This window comes from Prionailurus bengalensis, chromosome A1, assembly GCF_016509475.1.
Source record: "Prionailurus bengalensis isolate Pbe53 chromosome A1, Fcat_Pben_1.1_paternal_pri, whole genome shotgun sequence".
NCBI lineage: Eukaryota > Metazoa > Chordata > Mammalia > Carnivora > Felidae > Prionailurus > Prionailurus bengalensis.
The window spans coordinates 196,528,156-196,552,824 of record NC_057343.1 but is presented as its reverse complement, the minus strand read 5'-3'; the positions used below and the strand labels follow the sequence as shown (position 1 = coordinate 196,552,824).

The window sequence follows — 24,669 nt, the reverse complement described above, 5'->3', positions numbered from 1 at the left end:
GCATCTTCCCCTGGTTTTTTGGCTTACTCACCATAACTGTCAGCGTGTGCTGGGAGGGGCCCAAGCCAAGGTCCAACTTCCCCACGGTTACCAGGACACCACTGCTTGGGTCCAGCTGGAAGAGGCTGGCACTTGCTGGGTCTTGGCTGCCATGTATGGTGTAGATGAGGCCTTTGCCCTTGTCTGGATCCGTGGCCTGAACTCGGAGGAGCTCCACCCCAGGCAGTGTGTCCTGGGGAACTCTGACCTCATAATGAGCCTCCAGGAACTGGGGCCGATGGTGGTTGACATTGGCAATCATGAAGATGTAGACCTAGGGAGAATGAGAGGGAAAGGTAGCCTGTAAGCTCTAGGGGGTCCGTGACCTTGTCTGTCTGGTTCTTCGCCATACCATCGGTGCCTAGAACAGTGTCTGGCACACAGCAGCCACTCAATAAATATTTGTTGAATGAACGATACGATTTCAAAATCACAAGGCTTTGAAATAACGTGCAGTCCAGTGGTTTTCAAAAACAAAATTTCAGTTAAAAGGACCTTTTCTTCAAGTGAATTTTTTAATGAAATTCCAATATATGAGGCAGGTAAAACTCTGGCTGAAACCACCGTAGAAATCGAGAGCCCCCACTGACCAGCATGCCTCATACCCCTGGCAGCCTCTATGGAACTCTATCCTTAACGGAAAACTGTTCATTGAGACAAAGCCCTTCATTACACAGCGGGAACAAGAATTCTCCCAAGAGCACAGAAGTAGAAAATCTATCAGATAAGACTGGAAGGCAGAACCTTAATTCCAAATTCGGCGTCTTCTGAAGTATACACCACATCCACTGAAAGCCTTGTGTAGCTTCTTCCCAATGAAGGAAGCCTCCCGTCCCCTCTCAGCTCAGGGGGTCCCCAGTCAAGCCTCTAACCTGAGTGGCAATGGTGTGGGACCCATCGGTCACCTCCACGGTCAGGTTATAGCTCGACCTCCTCCTTGTGTCGAGAGGCTTAGCGATGACAATGCTTCCTGTGGTCTTCTCAATGTCAAAGTCCATGTCCTGGTCACCACCTGGAGTGGGGGTGGGGAGGGGGAGGAGCACACACAGCCTCAGTGATGGAGACAGTAGGAGAGCAACGGGATCTGTCTGGCACGTTTAGAGGAAGGGGCCGTAGATCCTGTCAAGTTCTTGTCAAATTATTATCAAGATCTGAGCGGTGATACAGAAAAAGGTAAACTTATAAGGCCTGAAGAGTGGTGGAGGAAGACCAACGTTTGCCATAGAACGTGTTCTGCTACCAGGATGGTAAACACAGGAGTAATGGAGCTCTACCCCGTGGCCTACAGGACAGTTTGCATAGCCTAAAGGTGCCTATGTGCAGGAGAAAAATGAAAATAACTCTGTTCAGGGTGCCTGGATGGCTCCGTCGTTTAAGCACCCGACTTTGGCTCAGGTCATGATCTCACGGTTCATAGGTTAGAGCCCTGGGTCGGGCTCTGTGCTGACAGCTCAGAGCCGGGAGCCTGCTTCAGATTCTGTGTCTCCCTCTCTCTCTGCCCCTCCCCTGCTCACACTCTGTCTCTCTCTCTCTCTCTCTCTCAAAAATAAATAAACATTAAACAAATTAAAAAAAAAAGAAAATAACTCTGTTCAAGAGGAAATTGATGCAATAAACTGTAAAAATCTAAAATGTAGAATTAGCATGCAGCTATTTAATTGTTTACTCAACAGAAATCTGTTTAGTGGCATGGAAATATGTTCACGTTATATTTTAAAAGGTTATAAAACAACATTTTAATATAACCCTAAGTGTGTGTGTGTGTGTGTGTGTAAAGAAAAACCACTAAAAGGAAAGACAGCAACATTTTAACAGTGGATTATCTTCTGATTGGTGGGGGCTTTGGTGATTGTATCATCCTCTCTGCATTTATTTGTGTCCTCTAAATGTTCTACAGAGTACATGTGTTAATTTGTGCCAAAGAAAAAGAAAAGCCAAACAAGAGGAACAGTTAGTCAGAATTGAAAGCCAATCCAGGAAGTCAAAAATCTTGGAACAGGTGTGCATCCAATCTCTGAACTAGGCTGAGAATCTCTCTAATTGGACCCCAAAGTTCATGTGGTACTGAAACTCTTAGATATTCTTAACCTGGAATCCCTGGCTGCATTTCAAGGGATCTATAAGTCGCTATATTTGTATTCTCGTGTGTGTGTGTGTGTGCACGCACGTGCACATGTGCACACCTTTCTGGGAAGAGAGCCTAAGCATTCATTAGATTCCCAAAGGATTCATCAGATTCTCAGAGGGGTCTATGCTCCCCTCCCCCCAGATATTTTAACAAAATCTTGGTTTAGAGACAAAAGAAATTTCAGAGAAGACCATGAGAGCTTGGACCCAAGTGTCTCCTACAAAGAGAATGGACCCTTTCCCCTGATCATGAGGACAGAACCTGGGATTAGAACATGAAGCATGGCCCCAGGGACAGCGGTCCTCAAGCCATGGTCAACGATATCAGCTCTGCAGGGATCTCACACTGAGGCACAAGAGGAAACACAAAATTTGTGCTTTCTCCTCTGAATCTCCTAGGCACTTGGAGTAACTGGGGGACTGTCCCACTCTGGCTGGGGTACCAGTGAGGCCATGGAGGCTCGACCTGAGATCACAGCTGGTGCGGAAGGAAAGATTGGCAAGAGTGGTGCTTCTCCTCACCACCTGCCCCAGAGAACAAGGGCAGAGACAGTCACCACTCACAGCCAAAGGAGGGGCTTCCAGGGAGCGTGACCTGAGTGAGCGCGCTCAGAAGGACCGTGCTGTGAAGACCGGGCCTGGGCTGTAAGGATGGAAGGGGCTGACCCTCCTAGGGTCCTCACCGGAGATGTTGAACCAGAAGAGACCGGGTCGGCCCTCCACACTGATGACCCCCACCATGTGGTTCACGGGGTCCGTCTCCATGACTGTAAAGCTGTAGTGGGCCTCGTCAAAGGCCAGTGGTATGGAGGAGGGCCGGGGCTGGGGGATCCACTCGATGTGCAGCCGGACACTGGCTGAGAGTGGTGGCTGTCCACTGTCTGTTGCTTTGATCTGAAAAGAAGCCAAAACTGAAATTGAGGCCTTGTCTGCAGGGCTGGGCAAGAAATAAGAAGACCCAGGTGGCCAGGCGAGAGGCAGAGCATCCTGTGACTGCTGGAGCCGGCCTCCCGTCCACTCATCCATTCATTCCACACACACAGCAGGAAGCCCTGATGTCAACAGGCACCATGCTGGTTGCTGCAGGTGCAGTGGGCATGAAACAGGTGACCTGCTCGAGAACTTCACGCGTAGTGAAAAAATAATCAAAGCCACTCTTAACGGAAGGCTTACTGTGTGCTAGTTCTAGAGCTGGGCTTGGCACACACGGGCCCTTCTTAACAACCAAACCCATAAATTAGACGAGACTTTACGGAGCTCTCACTAGGATCAGGCCCTGCTCTGAGTGCAATATCTGATTTAATCCTCATGACAGCCCTGAGAGAGGTCCTGTTACATCTCCCTTTGCAGGAGCAAATGGGCTCAGCATGGGGAACTCGGCTGCCCGGGATCTTCTGCCTCACCAGCAATGAGGTTGCTGGGGTTTGGAGTCAGGCTGTCGGACAGGAGAGGCCATATCCCAACCGCTTGCTATATTGGCTCCCTACAAGGAAACTGTTCTTATCCGCATTTTATAGATGCTAAAACAAAGGCTCAGAGAGGTTAAGTGGCTTGGCTTTGGGCAGGTGTAAAATGGCAGGGCTAGAATTAGAACCTAGGCTTACTTTGATTCCAAAGCCTGTGCTACTGTCACCAAAATCCTTATCTCTAAGAACAGATCAGTTTTCCCAGGTAAGGACCCTATTGCCTTCAAAAAGAAAGGCCCAGAATTCTGATCCTTTGGCTGACGCTGGGGCTCCCATTTCTCTGGGAGAAAGCCAGGGAAGGGACTAGCACCTCCACCATGCCTGAGGGCTGTCTCCCTTCTCTTGTATCCTCAGAGAAAATCCCTAACCGGTTATGACACTCTCCCCACTGCGGCCTCCACCCCCCACCCCCCCCCACACACACACACCACTCACTGTTAGGATGTTGTACTCTCCGGCTGTGAAGGTGTTGCTGGATGACACCATGCCTGTGGCTGGGTCGATGCTGAAGCTCCCCTCATCACTCTCCTCAATACTGTAGGTGACCCTGCCATTGAGACCCTCATCAGGGTCTGAAGCCACCAGCCTGTACACAGGCCCAGGGGTTGCTGGGCTCAGCCTCTCTGGAAGGCGGACATTGAAGAGTTTGTGGGAGAACACGGGGGGGTTGTCGTTGACATCTAAGATGCGGACCACCACCCTGGAGGTGGACTTTAAGGAGGGCTCCCCGTTGTCCAGCACAGTCACCTGGGTACAGAATGGAGTATGAATTGCCAAGTGCAAAGCAGTGAATATGCATCACCACCCACTGCAACCCTTCTGCTATCCCTGCCTTGCACAGCCTGGAAACATGAGCCAGGCTGTGTTTTGGTATATACTTGTGATTTTCATTATCATAACTTCACCTACTTGGAACCCAGCTCTCTGGTGACCTCGCCCATGGGAAAGCCAGCAAGAACAGAGAAGCCGGAAAGAATTGGAAGAAAACAAAGCCACAGAGGCTCTAGAGAAAAGCTCATGTTCTTTACTCAGGAGGCCCATGGGCCATTTCTCGGAGACCATTTACTTTTTATTTGCTTGTAATTCTCATAAGCTTTGTTCTCTGGTTTCCTTAAGCTACTGGAGGTTAGAAAAAAAACAAATGGGAAGATGTTTAGGAAGGAGTGGGTGGTACCTTTTGAGTCAGACATGCCGACCGATGCATGAAATAAAATCCAGGGCAAGAGAAAAGGCACTAACTACTAAAACAACTTCAGAATCAAGGGCTATTTCATGTAGGGGCAAATCGTCCCACGCATCAAGGGCCCCGAGGGCATCATACAAGATAGGACATTTCCACTCTAAGTGGTTCTGAATTTTTAAAATATTTTGGTGTTTGAAGAGAAATACCTCTGCTGACCTAGGGAGAATGCTTGGTCCCTAGAAGGCCGTTTAGCAACTGCTTACTAATAATACCTGTCTCTTTCAAAGGGGAGGTGCAGAGCCTGAGAGCATAGAAGGCCAGTTTATTTCAATTCTGCTGAAGGAATGTGTGTCCCTCCCACCTGATGTCTTTAAGACTGGAAGAGATGCCCGTTCATCAGTTATGGATAGCTCCAGAGGGGGCATAAGTAGATTCCTTCTGATTTACTCCATTCTGGGTCAAGACTGATTCCTCTTGTTGGAACGGGCACCAGGGATGTTTACGTGATTTTACAAACATCCTAGAGCCCACAGATCTAGAGAACAAAGGTCTGGGCTTTCATCTGGGTCTGTACTGACCTAGTGCTTGACCTTGGGCATAGGGATGGGCTGGAAACCAGACTCAACAAGTACACAGCATGTGTGTACCACTCCCTATTCCTGCACTCACCACAGACATTACTAATCAATCAGCGCTTCCTGCCCAGCCCAGACACGGTTTCAGATTCCTTCCCTTCCCAGTGCTGGAGAGCCAGGAAAGACCCTGAGAGTCTTCACCACCAACCACAGCAAGACTCAGCTTAAGAAACTCCTCCGCCCTGAGCCTCAGTCACATTACTTGGAGATGCGCGTGTGGCCCCAAGGCCTGGCTCAGCTTCTGCTTGGCCTCCTTCAGGAGGTTTTTGAATCCAGTGAATGAGTTCACCACCATTACTCACCTCCAGGATGTGTTCATCCTTGTTCTCTCTGTCCAGCTGCCGGGCTGTGGATAGGAGACCTGGGGGAGAGGTGGAAGGAGGGACACCTGAGCAAAGGGCTCTCAGGGCCACTTTATTGAGAGTGTGTTCATGGATACATTTAAATCCTAGGGCAGAATTTTTCTGGTCTTTGGAGAGCAAAGGCATTAAGGGGAAATGGGGCCCTGAAGGAGGAGAAGGGGAAGTGAGGAAGGAGAGTACAGCAGAGACCATGGGATCCGCAGGTGTTCCCACCTACGTCCAGCTTTCACCATTAGAAAGGATGCTGTGGGGGCACCTGGGTGGCTCAATTGGTTAAGCATCTGACTCTTGATTTTGGCTCAGGTCATGATCTCATGGCTTGTGAGTTCGAACCCCACATTGGGCTCTTCGCTGACAGTGCAGAGCCTGCTTGGGATTCTGTCTCTCTGTCTCTGTCTCTGCCCCTGCCCCACTCGCTCTCTGTGTCTCTCTCTCAAAATAAATAAATAAACTTAAAAAAAAGAAATAGTAAAAAAAAAAGGGGGGGAGGGATCTGTGCGTGATGTATTATTGGGGGCTTGGGGGCGGGGAGGCAGCTTGTGTCCCCTGGCTCCTCTCAGCTTGCCTGTAAGTTGAGGAAGGTGGATTTGGGTATCTGTGAATCTAGTTTTGATTTCCTGTGGCACTATGGCTACAAACTGCAGGCATCTGAGGCCAGAGAGGAGAGAACGTGCCAGCTGTCTACGGCCATCAGGAAAGTCAAGATGGAGGTGATGCTACAGGTGATGCATCAGCACTGGGTAGGAAAGGTCTCTTGAATGAAAGCAGAGCAGGCAGGGGTCAGTGGGTCATCTGAAACTTTCAGCAAGTTTTTTTTTTAATCTTGTTTAGGCAATTAAATGATGGAGTCATGGAATGGAGTGTGAGGAAGGGGGCTCAGTGAGGGGAGAGGGGATCTGGTACTGGGTGGAGACTCCCGGTGCTGGAAATGGGAGCATGTGTGAGGAGTGGCCTCTGTTAGAGAAGTGTTACTGCCTTGTGAGGTAGAACCAAGTCACCCTGACTTTTTCTTCCCTGGCTGAGGGCAGGCATGGGGGTGGGGGGGGTGTGGAGCAGAGAAGGTTCCTGGAAAGCCCCACAGCTAAAGGCCCTTCCAGTCAGGGAAGAAAGACACACTTCTCTGGGCCAGTGTGAATATTGTCCCAGGTCACCGCACTCAGCTCATCCCCAAGCTGAGGGGCCTGACGGGGAAGGGCCCAGGATCCCGGGCCCCCCAGGAAGAGTGCAGGGACGAAAGGGCCTCAGCTAGTAAACCTTCCTTCTGGCTCAGTCCTGGCTTTCCTCCTGCTTCTCTCTCTCCATCCCCTCTTGTCCCTTTCTCTCCTCTCCTCTCTCTCTCTCTCTCTCTCTCTCTCATTTATCCCTCACCGTCCTCCTTCTCTCTTCCTTACCCCTCTCTTCCTCTCTTCCCTCCCCTTATTTACCTCTCTGAATATCCGACATTGTCTGTCTCTGGTTTTTCTTCTCTCTCTCTCTCTCCCTTGTCTCACCACCGCATCCCCAGACCTTCTAAGGGCCAGTGTCCCTGGAATTGCTGCCTATGGCTTCCTGGATCATTGCCTCTGCCGTCAGCCTCATCCTTCTCTCTGAGGTCAGCGTCAGGATTCCCAGGGAGTGCCTTGTAGAATGGGGACATGGCAAAGCCGCCCCCATGGGTCCTGTGTGAGGATCCTTCCTGGCATGAGGTGGACCCTCGTCATTTCTCCTCCCCAAACAAATGTTTCCCATCACCCATCTCAGGCCCATCTTTGACTTTCCTCTCCCTCATCCAGTGATTCTCCAACACCTGTTGATTCCACCTCTAATGGATTCCAGATCCTTCTACTCCATTTACCCTGCCCTACCACAGTCTAGATCTTACTCCAACCACCTTTGCAGCTCCCTCTCCTTCAGGGTCCCAACAGCCAACACTCCTCCGTGTCCAGCTCTGTATAGATCTATATTGATTAACTCACTTAATCTTTACGATTACACAGGAGGTAGCTATCATCATGTCCATTTTACTGGTGGGAAAAGTCAGGCATAAAGCAGCTGAGTAACTTTACCTACCTCTTGCAGTTACTACGTGAGGGAAATTGGGGCATATTGGTGGCCCAGAGGGTTAAACATCTGCCTGACCCTTGATTTTTGGCTCAGGTCATGATCTCATGGTTCATGAGATCAAGCCCTGCATCAGGCTCTGTGCTGACAGTGTGGAGCCTGCTTGGGATTCTCTCTCTCTCTCTCTCTCTCTCTCAAAAATAAATAAATAAACATTTTTTAAATTAAAAAAATAAGTAGGAGGAATGGGATCTGCATTTAGACAATTGCCCTACTTGCTGTCCCTTCCTCCCTGCTGGCTATTGCTCCAGTCGCTCTCCTTGCCCAGGTGTCCTTGCAGACTGCTGTCAGTCCTTCTCACCCTTCAGCTCAGCATGGCCACCCCTGCTCCATGAAGCTGTGGCTACTGCACCACACTGAGCAACTCTCCCTCTCCTCTGGGTGGCTGTGGCACCGCATCTACACATATCTTACGATGGGCTCGTTCGCACTGGCTCTCTAGTTTTTTATACCCAGATCTTCATGCTCTTGATGGGTTGAATTCCTCAAGGCCCCAAACTGTGTTTAATTATCTTCACATCTCAACACAGCACACAGTTTAAATGCTTCATGAGGGCAGACACCTTTAAACATTTGTTGAACAAAGGAATGAAGCTTGGGCTTCACTAGAGATGGTCGATGCTGGCAGAGATTCATTCATTAATGACTCTCTTATTTCTTGAGGTCCTACTGTGTGCTAGGCACTGAAGATATTAAAGAAGGAAAAAACAATCAAGGTTCCTTTTCTAGAAAGCCTTTGAAGTTTAGTGGAGGACATAGATAATTAATGGAATAATCACACACGTGAATATAATGTTCTATGATAAGTGTTTAAAAAAGAAAGGAGTAAGGGCCCCTGGGTGGCTCAGTCAGTTGAGCGTCCAACTTCGGCTCAGGTCATGATCTCATGGCTGATGAGTTCGAGCCCCGTGTCAGGCCCTGTGCTGACAACTCAGAGCCTGGAGCCTGCCTCAGATTCTGTCTCTGTCTTTCTCTGCCCCTCCTCTGCTCACGCACTGTCTCTCTCTCTCTAATACAAATGAACATTAAAAAAAATGTTTTTTAAAAAAGTAGACTGAGCTGGGAGATGTATTATAGTGTCAGGAAAAACTGTAAAGAAAGAATGGCTGGGCTGGGATCTGAAAGAGGAGTGGGAGTTAGCCAGACTAAAGGAAAGGAAAAGGAACTTCTGGAAGAAAGAACAGTGTATGCAAAGGCCATGTGTCAGGAGAGGGCACGGACTGAAACAGGCCATGTCGTCGGAACCAGAGTGGTAGGAGAAGAAAGGCAGGATGAGCCCGAAAGGTCCACAGAGACGATGTCAGACGCAGTGTGGGAGACATGGCAGGATCTGGCTTTATCTTAAGGATGTGGGGGAACCATTCAAAGTATCCAGGCAGGGAAATGGGATGATGTAATGGTGGTGATAAGAAAGGGGGGCTGGGGCCTCCACTCCTGACTTATTATTTTATTTTTAAATGTTCGTGCTGGTTAAAATGTCTTCTCCTCAACTGCAGGAAGACTAAGGACATCTCTGTTCTCTGGGGCATTTTGCCAGACCCTGTGTCAGGGAACTGTTGACAGTAAACAGGATGGGGATTTGGAAGACATTGAGAAGCCAATGCCTTCGGTGAGAGACCTCTTCTCTCTTCTGCAAGGTCGGGGGGGTGGGGGTGGGGGACAGGATGGGCCCAGTGAGAGCCAGCTTAGACCTGTTTTCCAGGGTGAAAGGATCCTTCTTAAAGGACTAATCCATTCCTTGAGATCAAAGGTTAACAGGAAAGGCTCCAAACAAATGTCCCTGTGCAAATAGATACTTGCGTCCTCCACCCACCGTCTGTCCCAGGACTTCCAGCCTCTTGCTCCTCCTCATTTCCTTCTGTCTTAAGGATGGGGAGCTAGTTTCTCCCTTTCCACCTCCTCCAATCTCGCCAGGGTTCTGTCCTTCCAAGAATGAATTATTGGAGCCAGGGAATAGGATCTTGGGTTCGGAGGAGATAGCGTCTGCCCTCTCTGCTATCATATCGCTGTCCATCCTCTAAGAGAAAGATGTGGCTTTGGAGACATATCCACAGCAGCGGGAGCTGGCTCTCAAATTCCAACAGCGACAGGAGCCAGGCAGGTAGCCTCAGTTCGAGAAGCAGGCTGAGGGTAGCACAAGAGGGAGGAGGGGCCCATGGGGACCAGAGGACAGGCACCTGCTCTGCATGGAGAGCTGCTGTTGGCTTCAGGTAGTTGAGGCCCTGTGCAAATGTGAGCTCAGTGTGGCCAGATCTCCTAGTTCTTTACGATCCACTGGAAATCTGGAGTGTTTTGTGGAGTTTTCTAATTTTTAAACGCTGGCAACAACTTGAAAAATCATTGTTTAAGACTTGCACAAGCCAAACAAAACACCTTTGTGGTCTATGAACCACCCACCGTCTTGCCCCAGATGGCCTTGGGCCAAGGATAGATGTTTGTGAGATGGTTGACTCTACTGGAGTGGATCTCCACTGCCACCGCTCTGTGGGCAGGCTTGAGATCGGTTTAGAACTAGGGTTAAGAGATTGGATCTGTGGCTGTGACTCGGGGGAGGGGTCAGTTTGGGAGCACTCAGAGATCTGAAATAGTCCCAGCGTGGCCACCCAGGCATCCTGCTTAGCTTTCCTAGGCCCCAAGGAAAGAAAGCCAATATATTCTTGTTTTCCCAGAGAGATAGACTGCACAGCAGTGGTTCTCAAACTTAGCACCCCTGAGAATCCCCCGGATATTTTGTTAAATAAAAGATGGGTTTCTAGGCCCCGGCCTGTGGTAAGGTGGGGCCTGAGAATTTGAATTGCTAACACGTGGGCAGGTGATGCTGAGGATGCTGGTCCAAGACCAAACTGTGGAAAGCACTGCGGTAGAGACTCCTATTCAGCCAGATTCCTGAGGTCCTTACCTGTGAGCGGGTGAAGAACAAAGAATCCCATATTGTTCCCACCGGTGATGTTGAAGGTCAGCTTCCCTTTGGAGCTGGAGTCCGGGTCCCAGGCATCCAGCTGAAGCACAGAGGTGTGCAGGGGGGCATCCTCCCGGACGGAGGGGTAGAACACCGGCCTGGACATCCGGGGTGGGTTGTCGTTGACATCCGTAACCTCAATGTAGACTTCGGTTACGGAAGAGAGAGGTATGGAACCTCTGTCCACTGCCAGTACCGTCAGCCAGTAGCAGGACACAGATTCTCGGTCCAGGGGTGCCAGAGTCTGGATCATACCTAGGGACAGTCGAGCACCAAACCCCAAATCTTTTAGAGCTCACAGTAGCTTTCAGAATCACTTTACCTAACGGTCCCCGGGCGATACTGTGGAAACAGGAGTGTTCCACAGGAAAAGGGACCTGCTGTCGATATGGTGTGGGAGCTGCTGAGTTAAACGCATGCATGCAAGTCGTAGCCTTGCTGTAGAGCCTCTCAGAACCGTTCTCTGATAAGATAAGCCCGTGACAGTTGTCCTTAAACCGGTTCCTTCAAGTTTCAAATAGTATAGATACCCATTTAAAGGTTAGGGATCTGATGACTAAATTGCTGTTCCCCTTTCCAGCATCCTTATGATTCTAGAGACCTCACTTCATGCCTCAGTTTGCTCGCTCCACAGATTGCTTACTATGGGCCAGCACTGTTCTAGAAGTCGAGAGTCCGACAGTGAGCACAAGAGGGGTGCACCCTAAGTTCTCATGGGTCACACTCAGCCGGAAGGACTTGTGCCAGAGGACAAGACCCATGCTCACAGCTGTCGTGGGGCAGAGCGGAAGGAATCTCACTGTTTTGTCAGCTGGAGGGACGAAGGTCCAGAGAGAGAACATGATTTGATCAACATCGTGTAGCAAGTGGGCCTGAAGAGCAGAGTCTCTTTTAACTGACTCTAAGTCTAATGCTCTTTCTACCACATCACCCTGCCCTTCACCCTGGAAATAAATCACCCATCAGATTGTAAGCTCTTTGAGGACAGTGACCTACCTTTATTCACCTGGGACCTCCCCCAAGGTGTCACTCTCAGAATCTCACAAGCAGAAGGTGCTTGTGAGTGTTTGGTGAATTGCACTTATTTTCTATGAAGCTTTAAAAGGAATAAATAGGGAAGTTCAGTCAGTTAAGCATCCAGTTCTTGATTTCAGCTTGGGTCATGATCTCTCGGTTCGTGAGTTTGAGCCCTGGGTCAGGCTCTGTACTTACAGTGCGGAGCCTGCTTGGGATTCATTCTCTCTCTCTCTCTCTCTCCCAAAATAAATAAATAAACTTGGGGTGCCTGGTTGGCTCATTTGGTAAAGTGTCTGACTTCAGCTCAGGTCATGATCTCATGGTTCATGAGTTTGAGCCCCGAGTCGGGCTCTGTGCTGACAGCTGAGAGCCTGAAGTCTACTTCGGATTCTGTGTCTCCCTCACTCTTTGCTCTTCCCCTGCTTGTTCTGTCTCTGTCTCTCAAAAAGAAATAAACATTAAAAAATTTTTTCTAAATAAATAAATAAACTTTAAAAAAGGGAGTAAATAAGCTGGTGCCAACTTTTTGGAGGGTAATATGGAAATTATGTATTAACATTGAAAATATGCATTATCCTTTGACCCAGCAACTGCATTTTTAAGAGTTTTCCCTGTAGAGACTCATGCATATGAGTAAAAGTATATGATCAAGGATGTTACAGCTAGATGATAGAATAAAATGCAGCCATTAAAAAAGAAGGAAAAATATAGGTACTGATACATAAGAGATCCTGGTGTTATGTTATGTGAAAAACAAAGTGTTGCAGAATTAGTGTCTTTTGTATGATTTTCTCATATAATAAAATGAACAGTGATAAAATGTCAGACACAAAGAAGAAAAATTTACAAGATTATAGACCAAATTGTTAATAAGGATTATATCTAGGGAGATGGGACACACACACAAAAAAACATTCATATTTAGGGGCATCTGGATGGTTCACTCAGTTGAACGCCCAGCTCTTGATTTCAGCTCAGGTCATGATCCCAGGCTTGTGGAATCGAGCCCTGCATTGGGCTCTGCACTGAGCCTGGAGACAGATTGAGATTTTCTCTCCCTCCCCCTTTGCCCCTCTCCCCCACTCTCTCTCTCTCTCTCTCTCTCTCTCAAAAAAATTTTTTAAACATTCATTTTTAAATTATATATAAAAATTTATAGCCATGATGCATTACTTTTATAAGCATATGCATATACTGTATGTTTATGTGTGTGTATAAGTATACACACAAATGCTAGTGAGATGGTTGATTTGACTTCAATGGATACACACACACACACACACAGACACATGCGTGCGTGCGCACATATATACACACACACATATATATATATATATATATATATATATATATATCTCCAATATGATAAAGATTAATTTAAAATAAAATAAAAGGGACAAGAAGGAGAGTCCCTATTTATTGCCTTTTCTCTTTAGCCTGGAGCCTGTCTTCTTTCAGGACAGCCCCTGATCCCCTTAGGCCCATCCTCTCCAAGCACCTGGCACTCCCGTCCACCCCACTCCCAGTACCTGTGTCTTTGTTGATGCTAAAGGCTGCAAGACTGGTGCCAGCCCTCAGGAAGTACTGGAGTTCCCCATCCAAGCCACCATCATCATCGTGGGCGGCCACTACCATCACCTGCGTTCCCGAGGGACTGTTCTCCTGCACCTGGCCCTGGTGCACAAAGGAGGCAAAGCGGGGAGGGTGGAGATTCTCATTCACATCCAAGACTATCACTTCCACGTGGCAGAGGGTCCTGCGGGCCAGGGGCCGCCCACTGTCACTGGCCCACAGGCTCAGATTGTATCCAGCCCGCCTCTCAAAGTCCAGCTCTCTCTCCAGACTGAGCGCGCCAGTCATCGGGTCCACCTGGAAGGTCCCATGGGCATCATCCAACAGGACATAACGCACTTCTCCCGCAGGGCCCACGTCAGGATCGGAGGCATCCAGAAACGTTAGAACAGTCCCGGGGGGCAGATCCTCTGGGACTTTCAGGCTGCTGAGTTCCGTGATACACTGAGGAGAGTTGTCATTGGCATCTTCCAATGTGATTTTCAGGTCAGTGACAGAGAAGAGCTGGTGGCCCTTCCTGGGCTGATCCCTGGCTTCCACCTTGAGTATATATTGTGGCTCTGATTCCCGGTCCAGGTGTCCTGTGACAGCCAGCTCCCCAGTGAGGGGATGGAGGGAGAACTTCTCTGTGGGGCTTAGCAGAGTGTAGCGAACCCTCCCATTGTCATCGGAATCGGCGTCTTTTGCTTTCAACTCGGCAATTGTGGTTCCAACTTCTGTGTTCTCCGAGACGGTTATCTGGTACCCACCAGGAGGAAATCTGGGGGCATTGTCATTCCAGTCTTTCACATTCACTGTCAGCAGCTTCCAGGATGACTTCTGGGGAGTGCCCAAGTCATACACTGTTACATTGAGGATGTAGAAACGGGTGGCTTCATAGTCCAAAGGGGCAGCTACCGTGAGCAGCCCTGTCTCCAGCTCAATGTCAAAGCAGCCCTCGTCGTTGCCGTCTGCAATCACATAGACCAGTTTGCCATTAAATCCAGTATCAGGGTCAGTGGCTGCCAGGCGGGCCAGGGAGGTGTTGACAGGAACACGTTCAAGGATGTCAATGGACTGTGGGAAGTGGTCCTCAAACTGGGGCGTGTGATGATTGATCTGATATGCACTTAAGGAAATGAAGTCCTCATCACTGGAGTCCTGGTTCTGAAACCCAACAGAATGGAGGATGGCCTTTGTGAAATGTGTCAATACTCCTGTTTTATCACATGTTACAGGGACCTCAAAACGAGGATCTTTCACTACAGTAACATTCAAAGTTGTGGGTGAGGCATAGTGTTTCCCATCTGAGGCTGTAATTTTCAGGGAGTAGTTGATGGGTTGACCAGTAGTAGTATGATTCATAAAAGAGCGCTTGAGGGATATCACTCCAGAGAAATGGTTTAGATCAAAATACCCTAGTTCATTGCCTGACACAAACTCGTATTTTAGGTTCTGCAGCTCGTCCACATCTATAGCGGACACAGTCATTAGTGATTTTCCTACCGGCCAGTCTTCGTGGATAGACCCAGTGCAGTTGACTTGCTCAAACATAGGCTTGTTGTCATTCAAGTTCTTGAGCCTCAGAGAAATAGACACTTCCTTTTCCTGGCGAAATGGGGACCCCCAGTCTGATGCCCGCACCCGGAAGGTATAAATTCTTTTCATGAGCTCATAGTCCATGGGTTTGGAGGTGGAGATAATCCCCAGGTAAGGGTCAATAGAGAAGGGCACAGCTTTCGGACGAGTGATGGAATAGGTGATATATCCGTTCTCCCCATGATCCCGGTCTGTGGCAGTAACTGTCAGAATGCTGGTGCCTGGAGGGATGTTCTCATCAAAGGTGCCATCATAGGAGGACCTGTTGAAGATGGGGGCATGGTTGTTACAGTCCACTATATCAATGACCACGGTGGTGGAGGCCAGCCCCGGTGAGGTTCTGATGTGTAGCTGGTAGTGGGCTCGGTCATGGAAGTCCCTGAGCTTCGTGGTGGTGATGAGCCCAGTGCGAGCATTAAGTTTGAACCCTGCACTCTCTGAGGACGGCTTTAGAACATACTGCAGGTTGGGGAAGGCTCGGGTTACTTTCACCATCACCACGCGGCTGCCAGGCGGGGAAAACTCACTGAGCCGCACTCTGTAAACAGCCCTCTCAAATTTGAGGGAGGCCAGTTTGGAAGGGGGTAGGTGGAAGCCCCTGATCTGGGAATGAGAAGAAGGCCCGCTCCCACTCCTGGCCTGCAGGCTGAGGTTGAATCCATGAAGGTGCTCCAGCCAGTTGATGTCTTTGACAGACACCAAACTGAACTCACTGCTGCGGGCGTAAGACTTGATGGCTTTGAAGTACTTTCCAGGGTCACCCCCAACTATCTCTAGCGAGTCCACTTCGGCGCCGGAGCTATTTGCGTCTACCATGACGGTGGCGTAGGTGGCACCCTCCTTGCTGTCCGGCGGAGCCACCACCACCGAGGTGATGGCCGGGGGCTTCCTGAGGGCAGGCTCCACATGGATGACCAGGGCAGCCAGATTGCCAAACCCGTTGCCCTCTGAGATTTTCCGCATGCGGTCCACAGCCAGCACCTGGAGCTCGTACCTCCCTCGCCAGGTGACGTTGAGCTTCCCAGCCAAGGTGACCACGCCGCTGGTGGGATGGATGGCGAACGTCTCCGACCTTGTGTTGAAGGCATAGTAGAACTTGGCATTCTGGCCCAGATCCGCATCTGTGGCGGTCACCTTGCAGATGGGGCTCTTGAGGGGCATGTCCTCAGAGATGGTGACTCGGTATGAAGGCGGGGAGAAGAGGGGCTTTAGGTCATTCTGGTCCAGGATGTGGACCACCACCCGGGTCAACGCTTCTAACTCCAAGGTCTTCTCCGTGGCTTGGATGATGAGGGTGTAGCTGTCTCGCACCTCCCTGTTCAGAAGGGCCGTGTTACTGCTCTTTGTTCTTATTCTCAGAAAGCAGAAGTCACCCACCACGTACTCCTCTGTTTTAAACACATTGGCCATGTCCCCGGAGATGATCCGGTACCGCACTGCCCACTGGGGCTCGGCGAGGTAAATGCCCATTTTCACGGAGCTCTCCACGTAGGTCTTGGGGGCAGAGTTTTCGTAGATGGTCGCATTATAAAGAGAGTGTGTGAAGCGCCAGGCGGAGGAGGAGGGGATCCCTTCTCGGGGCTTCTCACAGGTTGTACAGCGGAGCAAGAAAATGACAAAGCCCAAGAAGGCAATAATCATGATGGAAAAACTCCTGAAGCCCTACGCACAAAAAAAAAAAAAAAAAAAAAAAAAAAAAAAAGTATGAGTTAGTAAAGAAATGGTTCCTACTGCGATGGTTCTTAGCTGGGATGATTTTGCCCCACAGGGGACACTTGGCAATGTCTGAAGACACCGTCAGCCATCCCTGCTTGTTGGGGAGGATGCTACTGGCATCTGTGGATCGAGGCTGGGGTGCTTCTAAACACTCTGCAACACACAGGACAGCCCCCCAACAACAACTAATGATCCAGCCCCAAATGTCAATAGTGCTCAATTTGAGATACCTGTTAGTGTATCTAAACACTAACAGACTAATTTAAATGCTTTCTCAGGGGTAACTAGAAGATACAACGTAGTCCTGACCCCTTGACTCCTTTTCCCAAAGAACCTTCAATGGCTCCCCAGTGATGGTGGGATAATTTCAACCAGGTACCCAAGTTTTAGCAATCTGTCTCTAAGTACGTCCTACAAGACCCCGTCCATCAAGGTGGAGCTCCAGCCAAAGTGAGTTGTGTCTGCATGTGCAGGGGCTGCAGAAAAAAACAAAGTGACCGAGATCACAAGCCTGGCCTCCGGTTGGTTGGCCATCAGCCCTGGTTCCACTGCTTCCCAGCTGGGTGATTTTCTGCTCAGGTTATTTGACCTCTGTGAGCCTCGGTTTCCTCTTCTGTAGAATGGGGGTAAGGATATTATCTACCTCATTGTATTGGTGTGAAAATTAAGTGAAACAACAAAGGTAAATGACCCAGTGGGGGTGCCTGGGACATAGAAATTGTAACATAATATTGGCTATTATCGGTAATAGGCAACTCAGTTTCATCAAGGGAAGGGAGCCACCCAGGGCCTTATGAGTAGATAGAGGCAAAGCAAGAATTTGACCTGGGGCTCCTTGCATTAAAGGCCAGGACTGCTTCTTCCACCCCAGACTCACCTGCCCCTGTCCCACTGCTAGTCCCTTTGGACAGAGCCCGATTCTGACTCATCTTGTAACTCCCAACCCCCTGGAATGTCAGAGCTATAATGGGGCTTTGAGACACAGAGTTCTGACCCCACTCCTCGTGCATAGATGGGGAAGCAGAGTCCCAGAGGGGGGACGTGTCTTGCCCCCTTTCACATAGTGGGGGGCCTGGAAAGAACTAGTCCCTAATAATTGTTGAACTGGCCACGAACGAGTGCTTCGCCCCTCTAAGACCTGCCACGTTTCCCATTGTGTCCTGTGCCGTTTCCCACACGGCTTGTCCCTGAACTCCAGCCTGAGCTCAAAGTGGAGGCTCATCAGGATTAAGGAGAGGGAGAAGGGGGAAGGGGAGTAAGGGAAGGCAGAGGTTCGTTGCCAAAGTGCCTTCCAGAAGCAAAGTGCGAGGCTGGACACAGCAGGCTGGTGCCGGGCCTGCCTGCCCGTGAGAGTCTTGACTCCCAGGAGCTTCTTGGCTGCCAGCCAGATGTGCAGAGCATTCCTGGAGGAAACAGGCAAGACTCGTTTTTCCAGTTGCCTTGCTCTTCAAAGACAAGGAAGAGTTAAACTCCGGGGGGCAAGAGGGGAAAGGAGAGGCTTGCATCCATGCCTTTCCAGAGTCCTGAGGGAGCTGAATGGAGCTTCTTTAAGACCTGGCAGGTAGCATCCCAACATGGGAGGGAGGGTGGAAAAGTCTGCCTAACTTGGGATCCGCAAGCCTGTGACAGAAAAGAATTTGAATATGCCCCGTCCTTGCAGCCTCCCTACCACCCACCATCCTTCCCCTGAAATCCTGTTGGTGGCACCCCAGGCCCAGCTCCTCAGAGGAGAGGGGCGGGAATGGAGGCAGATTTCTACACTTGGGGTGTCTATTCCCATCCTTCCTGCCCCTCTACTCTTCCCCTTGGCATCCCCTGCACCCACAGTAGAGCTGGCCCCGGGCAAAAGCCATATTCACCCCATTCCACTCACGCATCCCTGACACAGCAAGAGGAGAGGGACCCCTGAGTCATGTGGGCCCCAAGCCCCCAGGGTGGCGTTGCTTTGGAGCCCCAAGGGAAAGGGAGTCCTTACCCCAGTCCCAGGTCCGCTCCCTCTGCAGCCCAGCGAGCCCAGGGTGCACCCAGCCTCCCGGCTCGGCCTGCCCTGTTTTGCGGAACGCTTCCTGTTCACCAGGTCAGCACCCGTGGAGGGCAGGCCCCAACAAGACACGCTGCTCAGCAGCTCTGCAGGCGTCTTGCAGAGATGAGCTTAGGGAAGGGAGCAGGGGCAGGGTCTCCCTGGAAGAGATAAGGCACAAAGAACATGCACCCTTGGGTGGGGGGTGGGGGGGCCCAGGGCTGTGTTCAAGTTATAGGACCCACAGACCTGGTGTGCGGTTTGCTGAGGAAGGACCTCAGCAAATGTGTCTGGACATTTGCTTCCTGGCACTATTCCTGGGCAAGTGAACGGGCTTGCGGGGTGCACAGGCACGTTGGGCTCCCTGGGCTGCCCTCCCAGCCCACAGCACCTAGGACCACTATTTCGAAATATCTTGTGAAAACACAAGTCAATTCATATCACTTCCCTTCTTAAAATTTTCCAGTGGCTTCCCATAGCATTCAGATTAAAATCTAAACTCCTTGCTATGACCTACAAGGCCCCACACCGTGTGGACCCTGCCTGCTTTTCCAGTGATACCTCCCAGCACTCATTTTTCACCAAGCTGCAACCACATGGGCCTCCTTTCTCCTCCACAAACATACCAAACTAGAGTCTGCCTCAGGGCCTTTGCACTTGCTATTCCCCTTTACTGAAGATTCTCACATGGCTGGTTTCTTCTTGTTATCTTTCTTCTTGGTTCAGCCCAACCCATCCCTCATCCTAAGTCCCAGTTTGATGTAGCCTCCTTCTTAGCACCCTTCTTTATCACACCCCCCCCCCCATTTTCTTCATGGCACTTATCACTATGCAATATGTTCTTGCTAATTTGTTTAATGACTGTCTCCTACACTAGCCACCGGGCTCCACGAAGACAGGGGCTTTGTGTATCTTATTCATGCATGAATTCTCAGTGCCTGGTACATAACTGCCAGGTACGTAACCCTACTCAATAGTTGAAAAAATGGTAGGATCCGGACTTAGGAAAAGCAATGACAGAATGACAGCTGAAAGCACCTTTAGTGATGATCTCTTCCTTTCTGAAGCTGTAAAATGAAGTCCCCCCAAAAGAAAGGGACTTGCCCAAAGTCACTGGATAAGGACTAGAGTCAGGTTCTTTCCTCTCAACCACCTTGCCAGAAAGAGGAACAATGGCTACCTGTGAATCTGACGGTTTGGGTTCAAGTTCAAGCTCCACTGCATGCTAACTATATAACCCTGGCTAAGCTAACCTCCCCCAAACCTCTGTTTTCTCATCTAGAAGATGGGGCTGTTAAGAGAACTGCTTTCCTGGGGTTTTTATAAAGACTAAAGAAATAAGACCATGCACGTTGTTGTACTTAGCACAGTGCCTGGCCCATAGAAAAGCACTCAATAAATATTAGTTATTACTAGTTTTCAAAGCCAAGGCAGAATCAAAGCCTGAGGTTGGGGTGAGGGTGGGGTCCACTGAATCCTCTGGAGAAGGTCCAGCCTGTGCCCCAACGGAGCAGGAAGCCACGGGTCTCTGGTCGAGTCTAAGCTTGCTGGCCCAGCCACAGGCTATTCTGGTAAGCTGCGAGCAGGCGCTTGTCTGGGGTGGGGCCTCTTGTTCTTGGCTCCCCAGACTCAGAAAAAAATCTGCATGTGGGTGAATGTGCACATTTGCAAGAGAACACGCATACATACTTAGGAGGCACTTTTTGAATAGCTGTATGGGTGCATTGATTGTATGTGCCTGCTTGACAGAATGAATATGATAGGAGCAAATAAATTGGTAGCTAGGGGCTTGTGTGTGCACAGGTGTGAACAAGTGCAGGTGTGAGGTTCACGAATGGACCCTTTTAGGATATGTGTCTGAATCAAATCTTCCTCCTTGTAACTCCCAGCCCCATTTCATAGGTGGGGAAAGCGGCAGAAAGTGGTTTCCAACACACAGTTTCTGGCTGTGTGACCTTGGGCAAGTGGCTTACCTTCTCTGATTTTCATTTCTCTACTTCGTAATATCATGTTGAGAATGGACTTAGTTAATGTGCATAAATACTGAATACAGTATGTGGCAGTTTCAACAAATATTACCCAGTACTATGACTTTTAGCAGCCAGCTCATACTATTGACGGCTGAGTTTATAGGTAATGAAAACTCTCAGATGCATTATCACACCATCCCCAATCTGTTCTTGCACAGGCTGACTTTCTCCAACTAAATGCTGTAGGGCTTTAATGAGACTACGGTGCATTTCACCCTGTGCTTTAGCTCACTGCTCCGGCTTCTGAGAATCTGGATTCTAACATTCAGAAACTTGGTGGTTGTGACATCCGCGTCTTTATCCAAATCACTGGTGAAAGTCTAAGCACAAATGGGAGGAACGGTGCTCTGAGATCTTTCCTCAATTTTTTGGTTAGTGACCTCGAGTGCAATTCCGGAAGGAGTCGTCTCAGAATACAGAGCTCCCTGTCACTGGGGAGTCCAGGCAGAGTCTGGGTGGCCACGTGTGAAAGATGTGCTATGCTAGAGGAATATGTGCCCTCAGGGGAGACGAGAAAAGCTCGAAAGTCCCTTCCAACTCTTACAGGTATGATTCTTTGGCCTGGACAGGCCTGTGGTCTCTATTAGACCCTAAATGAGCCCGCGAAGGCAGTGAAGGGATTTCCTCTGGCTGTGGCTGAGGCTTGCACCCTCGCCGATGCTTGCTCAGTGGTCCGTGTAGCAAGTCAACCTGGTTCTTGGGAGACCTGGATCTAAAGTCATTTCTTCCCTGTGTGTCCTTGGTCAAGTCAGTCACCTGAGCCCTGTGGACCTCTTTCTTCCTCTGTAAATGATGTGCTGTGTGTTGGGTGAAGGGCTGGAATGGATCCATGATTTCAACCCCCTCTATGGCTTTCAGGGGTGGAATCTCCTTTTTCCTAATGAAATTGTACCTGGAAACCTACCTGTAAACAGAGAAAAGCAGAGCTTCACTGTTAAGAGTGGGGATGGAGGGCTAGAAGCTGCCCACAGGTTTGTCCCTCACCCCCCTGGGGAGCACAGGCTTGAAAAACTGGATAGATGGCCTCTAGGAGCCCCTCCAGATCTGACAAGCTGGACTCTGCTATTGTCCTGTCATAAAATGTCCTAAGACACATAGCTGGAGGTGCTATGATTCTTTTTTTAATTGTTTTTTTAAAAGTTTTTTTAATGTTCACTTATTTTTGAGAGAGAGACAGAAGTGCAAATGGGGGAAGGGGCAGAGAGAGAGGGAGACACAGAATCTGAAGCAGGCTCCAGGATCTGAGCTGTCAACACAGAGCCCGATGCGGGGCTCGAACCCGCGAACCGTGAGATGATGACCCGAGCTGAAGTCAGATGCTTCACCGACTGAGCCACCCAGGCACCCCTGGTTGTGCTGACTCTGATGCACTATGATCAATATTTGTAATGGTCGATGTGCAGTGACTCTAGTCTTTAGTTCTAGAAGCCTATGACTGTGACTAATTCTGTCCCCTCTTTGGGGAAGCAGATGTACTCGGAGGAATTCATAGCCAAACCACTCACTAAAGAAGCTTTTACCAAATTTCTTCAAACTGTCAGGCTTTGTTTCTGACAATGGACCAGTGATGACATCCTCCCTCATGGCCCAACACCTTCTCTTCTCTTAGACATGATCCAGATGTTCACCAGTGGCCCACATAACACTCCTAAGAAACACATCTACCCTTTCACTCCCGCTTCTCAGATACAGGAAACAGATTTGCACAGCACACCCAAGGCCACCCAGAAAGGTGGTGGCTGAACTGAAAATAGACAGCCAGACTTCCCAAACCTGACTACTCAGAATTTCCTAGGCTCCAGGAAGAAGCAAGGAGATAAGATGTTTAAAGTTTGGAGAGCCTTTCATATATATATATATATACACACACACATATATATATTTTTTTTAATATACATATATATATTTTAAATGTTTATTTATTTCTGAGACAGAGAGAGACAGAACATGAGCAGGGGAGGGGCAGAGAGAGAGGGAGACACAGAATCCGAAACAGGCTCCAGGCTCTGAGCCATCAGCCCAGAGCCTGACGCGGGGCTCGAACTCACAGACTGTGAGATCATGCCCTGAGCCGAAGTCGGTCGCTCAACCGACTGAGCCACCCAGGCGCCCCGGAGAGCCTTTCTTGAAAGAAAGAGTCACTGGATTCATTCCTCTGGATTGGAGAATGTCCACACTCCCTCCAGAATCCAAATATAAAATTACCGTGGATTTGGGTGCCCTTGGGAAGTATTTTCTGACCCCATTCCCCTCCCCTCCACTGTGTCTGCCTCAGGCATCAGTGTTAGGACTGGCCCTTGTGGCTCTTAAGAAAGAACTCTCCAAGTACGTTCTATTTGTGACAATAGCTTAAATGTGGGGAGGGACAGAGGGATTGTGCCTTTGAATCAGAATTAAAATCATAAGTGAAAGAATATGGATATTACAGATGCCTGCTAGTCATGAAGTCTTTAGCTGCTGAAGTTATTTTTTCTCTTAGTAGGAGGGAGCCATCGAAGGCTTTTGAGAAGAGGCAGGACCAGAAGAGAACTACATGCTGAGAAGAGTAATCTCATATCAGATCAAAAGGGAGATTTTTCCGTTCAAGACTCCCACTCTGGTGTGGACTGGGCTTGAACACTGGCTCCGTTCCGGTGAGCCAACTGGAACTCCCTGTGGGTAGAGAAGCTTGATTTATTTCTCAGAAACTTGGATGAACCCTTGAGTCATTTGCTAGTTTGTAGTCAGCCACTGCCGGGTTCTCGTGTAACAGAACAAGTCAAAGAACTGGACGCCAGCAGGAAAGGAGCCGGTGTCTTGGGCCCTTGACGGGTTGTGTGACCTTGGGAAGGCCACAGAACCTCTTCTGAGCCTCAATTTATCTGTCTGTAAAATGCAGATAATAATAGCTACTCCTACCTACTTCCCAGGGCTGCAGGGGAGACAGATAATATGAGAGGTGAAAGCACAGGGAGGAAGGATGCAGAGTAACACCTTATTAGGACCCATAATGGCTTGGTAAAGGGCAGCCCACACCACCAGTGGACCAAGCGGCTTTTAGGAGAGCTGTAAAAGGCCAGGCCTGCCCAAGCCTGAAATTAGAAGGCAAAGAGGACGGAAAAAGGAAGTCCTCACCTACGACATGGATGGAAGGGAGCTGGGACGGGGGTGCCCCTTCTTACTATTCTGATATTATTATTGATGACAAATACTCATGTCTATGTGTAATCCATAAGTTTAAAAAAAAACCTGCATGCGTTATCTCACATGGTTTTGAGGGAAGGGGTGCAGTACTGGATAGAATTAATCGTTAAGAAAGTGGGCTCTGGAGTCAGATAGACCAGGTTTCAAATCCCAGCTCTACTACTCACCAGCTGTGTGGCCTTGGGCAGTTACATCACCTCTCTGGTCCCAGTACAAGGGATATGGGATAAGTACCTATCTTGTGGAGTTGTTGAGAAGGCTGAATGACTCAACATATGGCAGATGCCCAGCTCTGGAATCCACTCAGTACGAGTTAATCATTGTACGGAGATCACCACTCTTCTGACAGTTATTATGACCCTTTTTTTCTAAATGAGAAACTGAGGGCTAGATAATGGGAAAGCTCCGCCCAAGTTCATCCACCTAATAGGTGGTGGACTTTAGTGTCAGCCAAGGATTGGAATCCACATTCTAAAAAGAGAGACTCGGAGAGGGCTGATGTAGCTGCAGCTAATTCTCTAGAGCAACACTCTCCAGCGGAACTTTCTACAAGGATGGGAATGTTCTGTATCTGAGATGTCCAGTATGGGAGCCACTAGGCCCATGTGGCTATCAAGCCTTTGACATGTGGCTGGTACAACTGAGGAACTGAGTTTGTAATTTTATTTAGTTTAAATTTAAA

The 24,669-nt window shown here is 49.2% G+C and overlaps 1 protein-coding gene across 1 annotated transcript in view; it reads right to left on the bottom strand.

Annotated features, from left to right (window-relative positions):
• Positions 1-24,669, bottom strand: part of FAT2 (FAT atypical cadherin 2) — an 84,310-nt gene that overhangs the window by 45,763 nt on the left and 13,878 nt on the right. Inside the window, exons 2-8 of the mRNA XM_043599381.1 lie at positions 13,418-16,700; positions 10,812-11,126; positions 5,753-5,811; positions 4,068-4,379; positions 2,850-3,060; positions 912-1,051; positions 32-313 (exon numbers count right to left, since the gene is read on the bottom strand). Of these exons, the coding sequence (XP_043455316.1) occupies positions 32-313; positions 912-1,051; positions 2,850-3,060; positions 4,068-4,379; positions 5,753-5,811; positions 10,812-11,126; positions 13,418-16,679 (4,581 nt within the window). The 5' untranslated portion in view covers positions 16,680-16,700. The remainder of the gene's footprint in view (positions 1-31; positions 314-911; positions 1,052-2,849; positions 3,061-4,067; positions 4,380-5,752; positions 5,812-10,811; positions 11,127-13,417; positions 16,701-24,669) is intronic.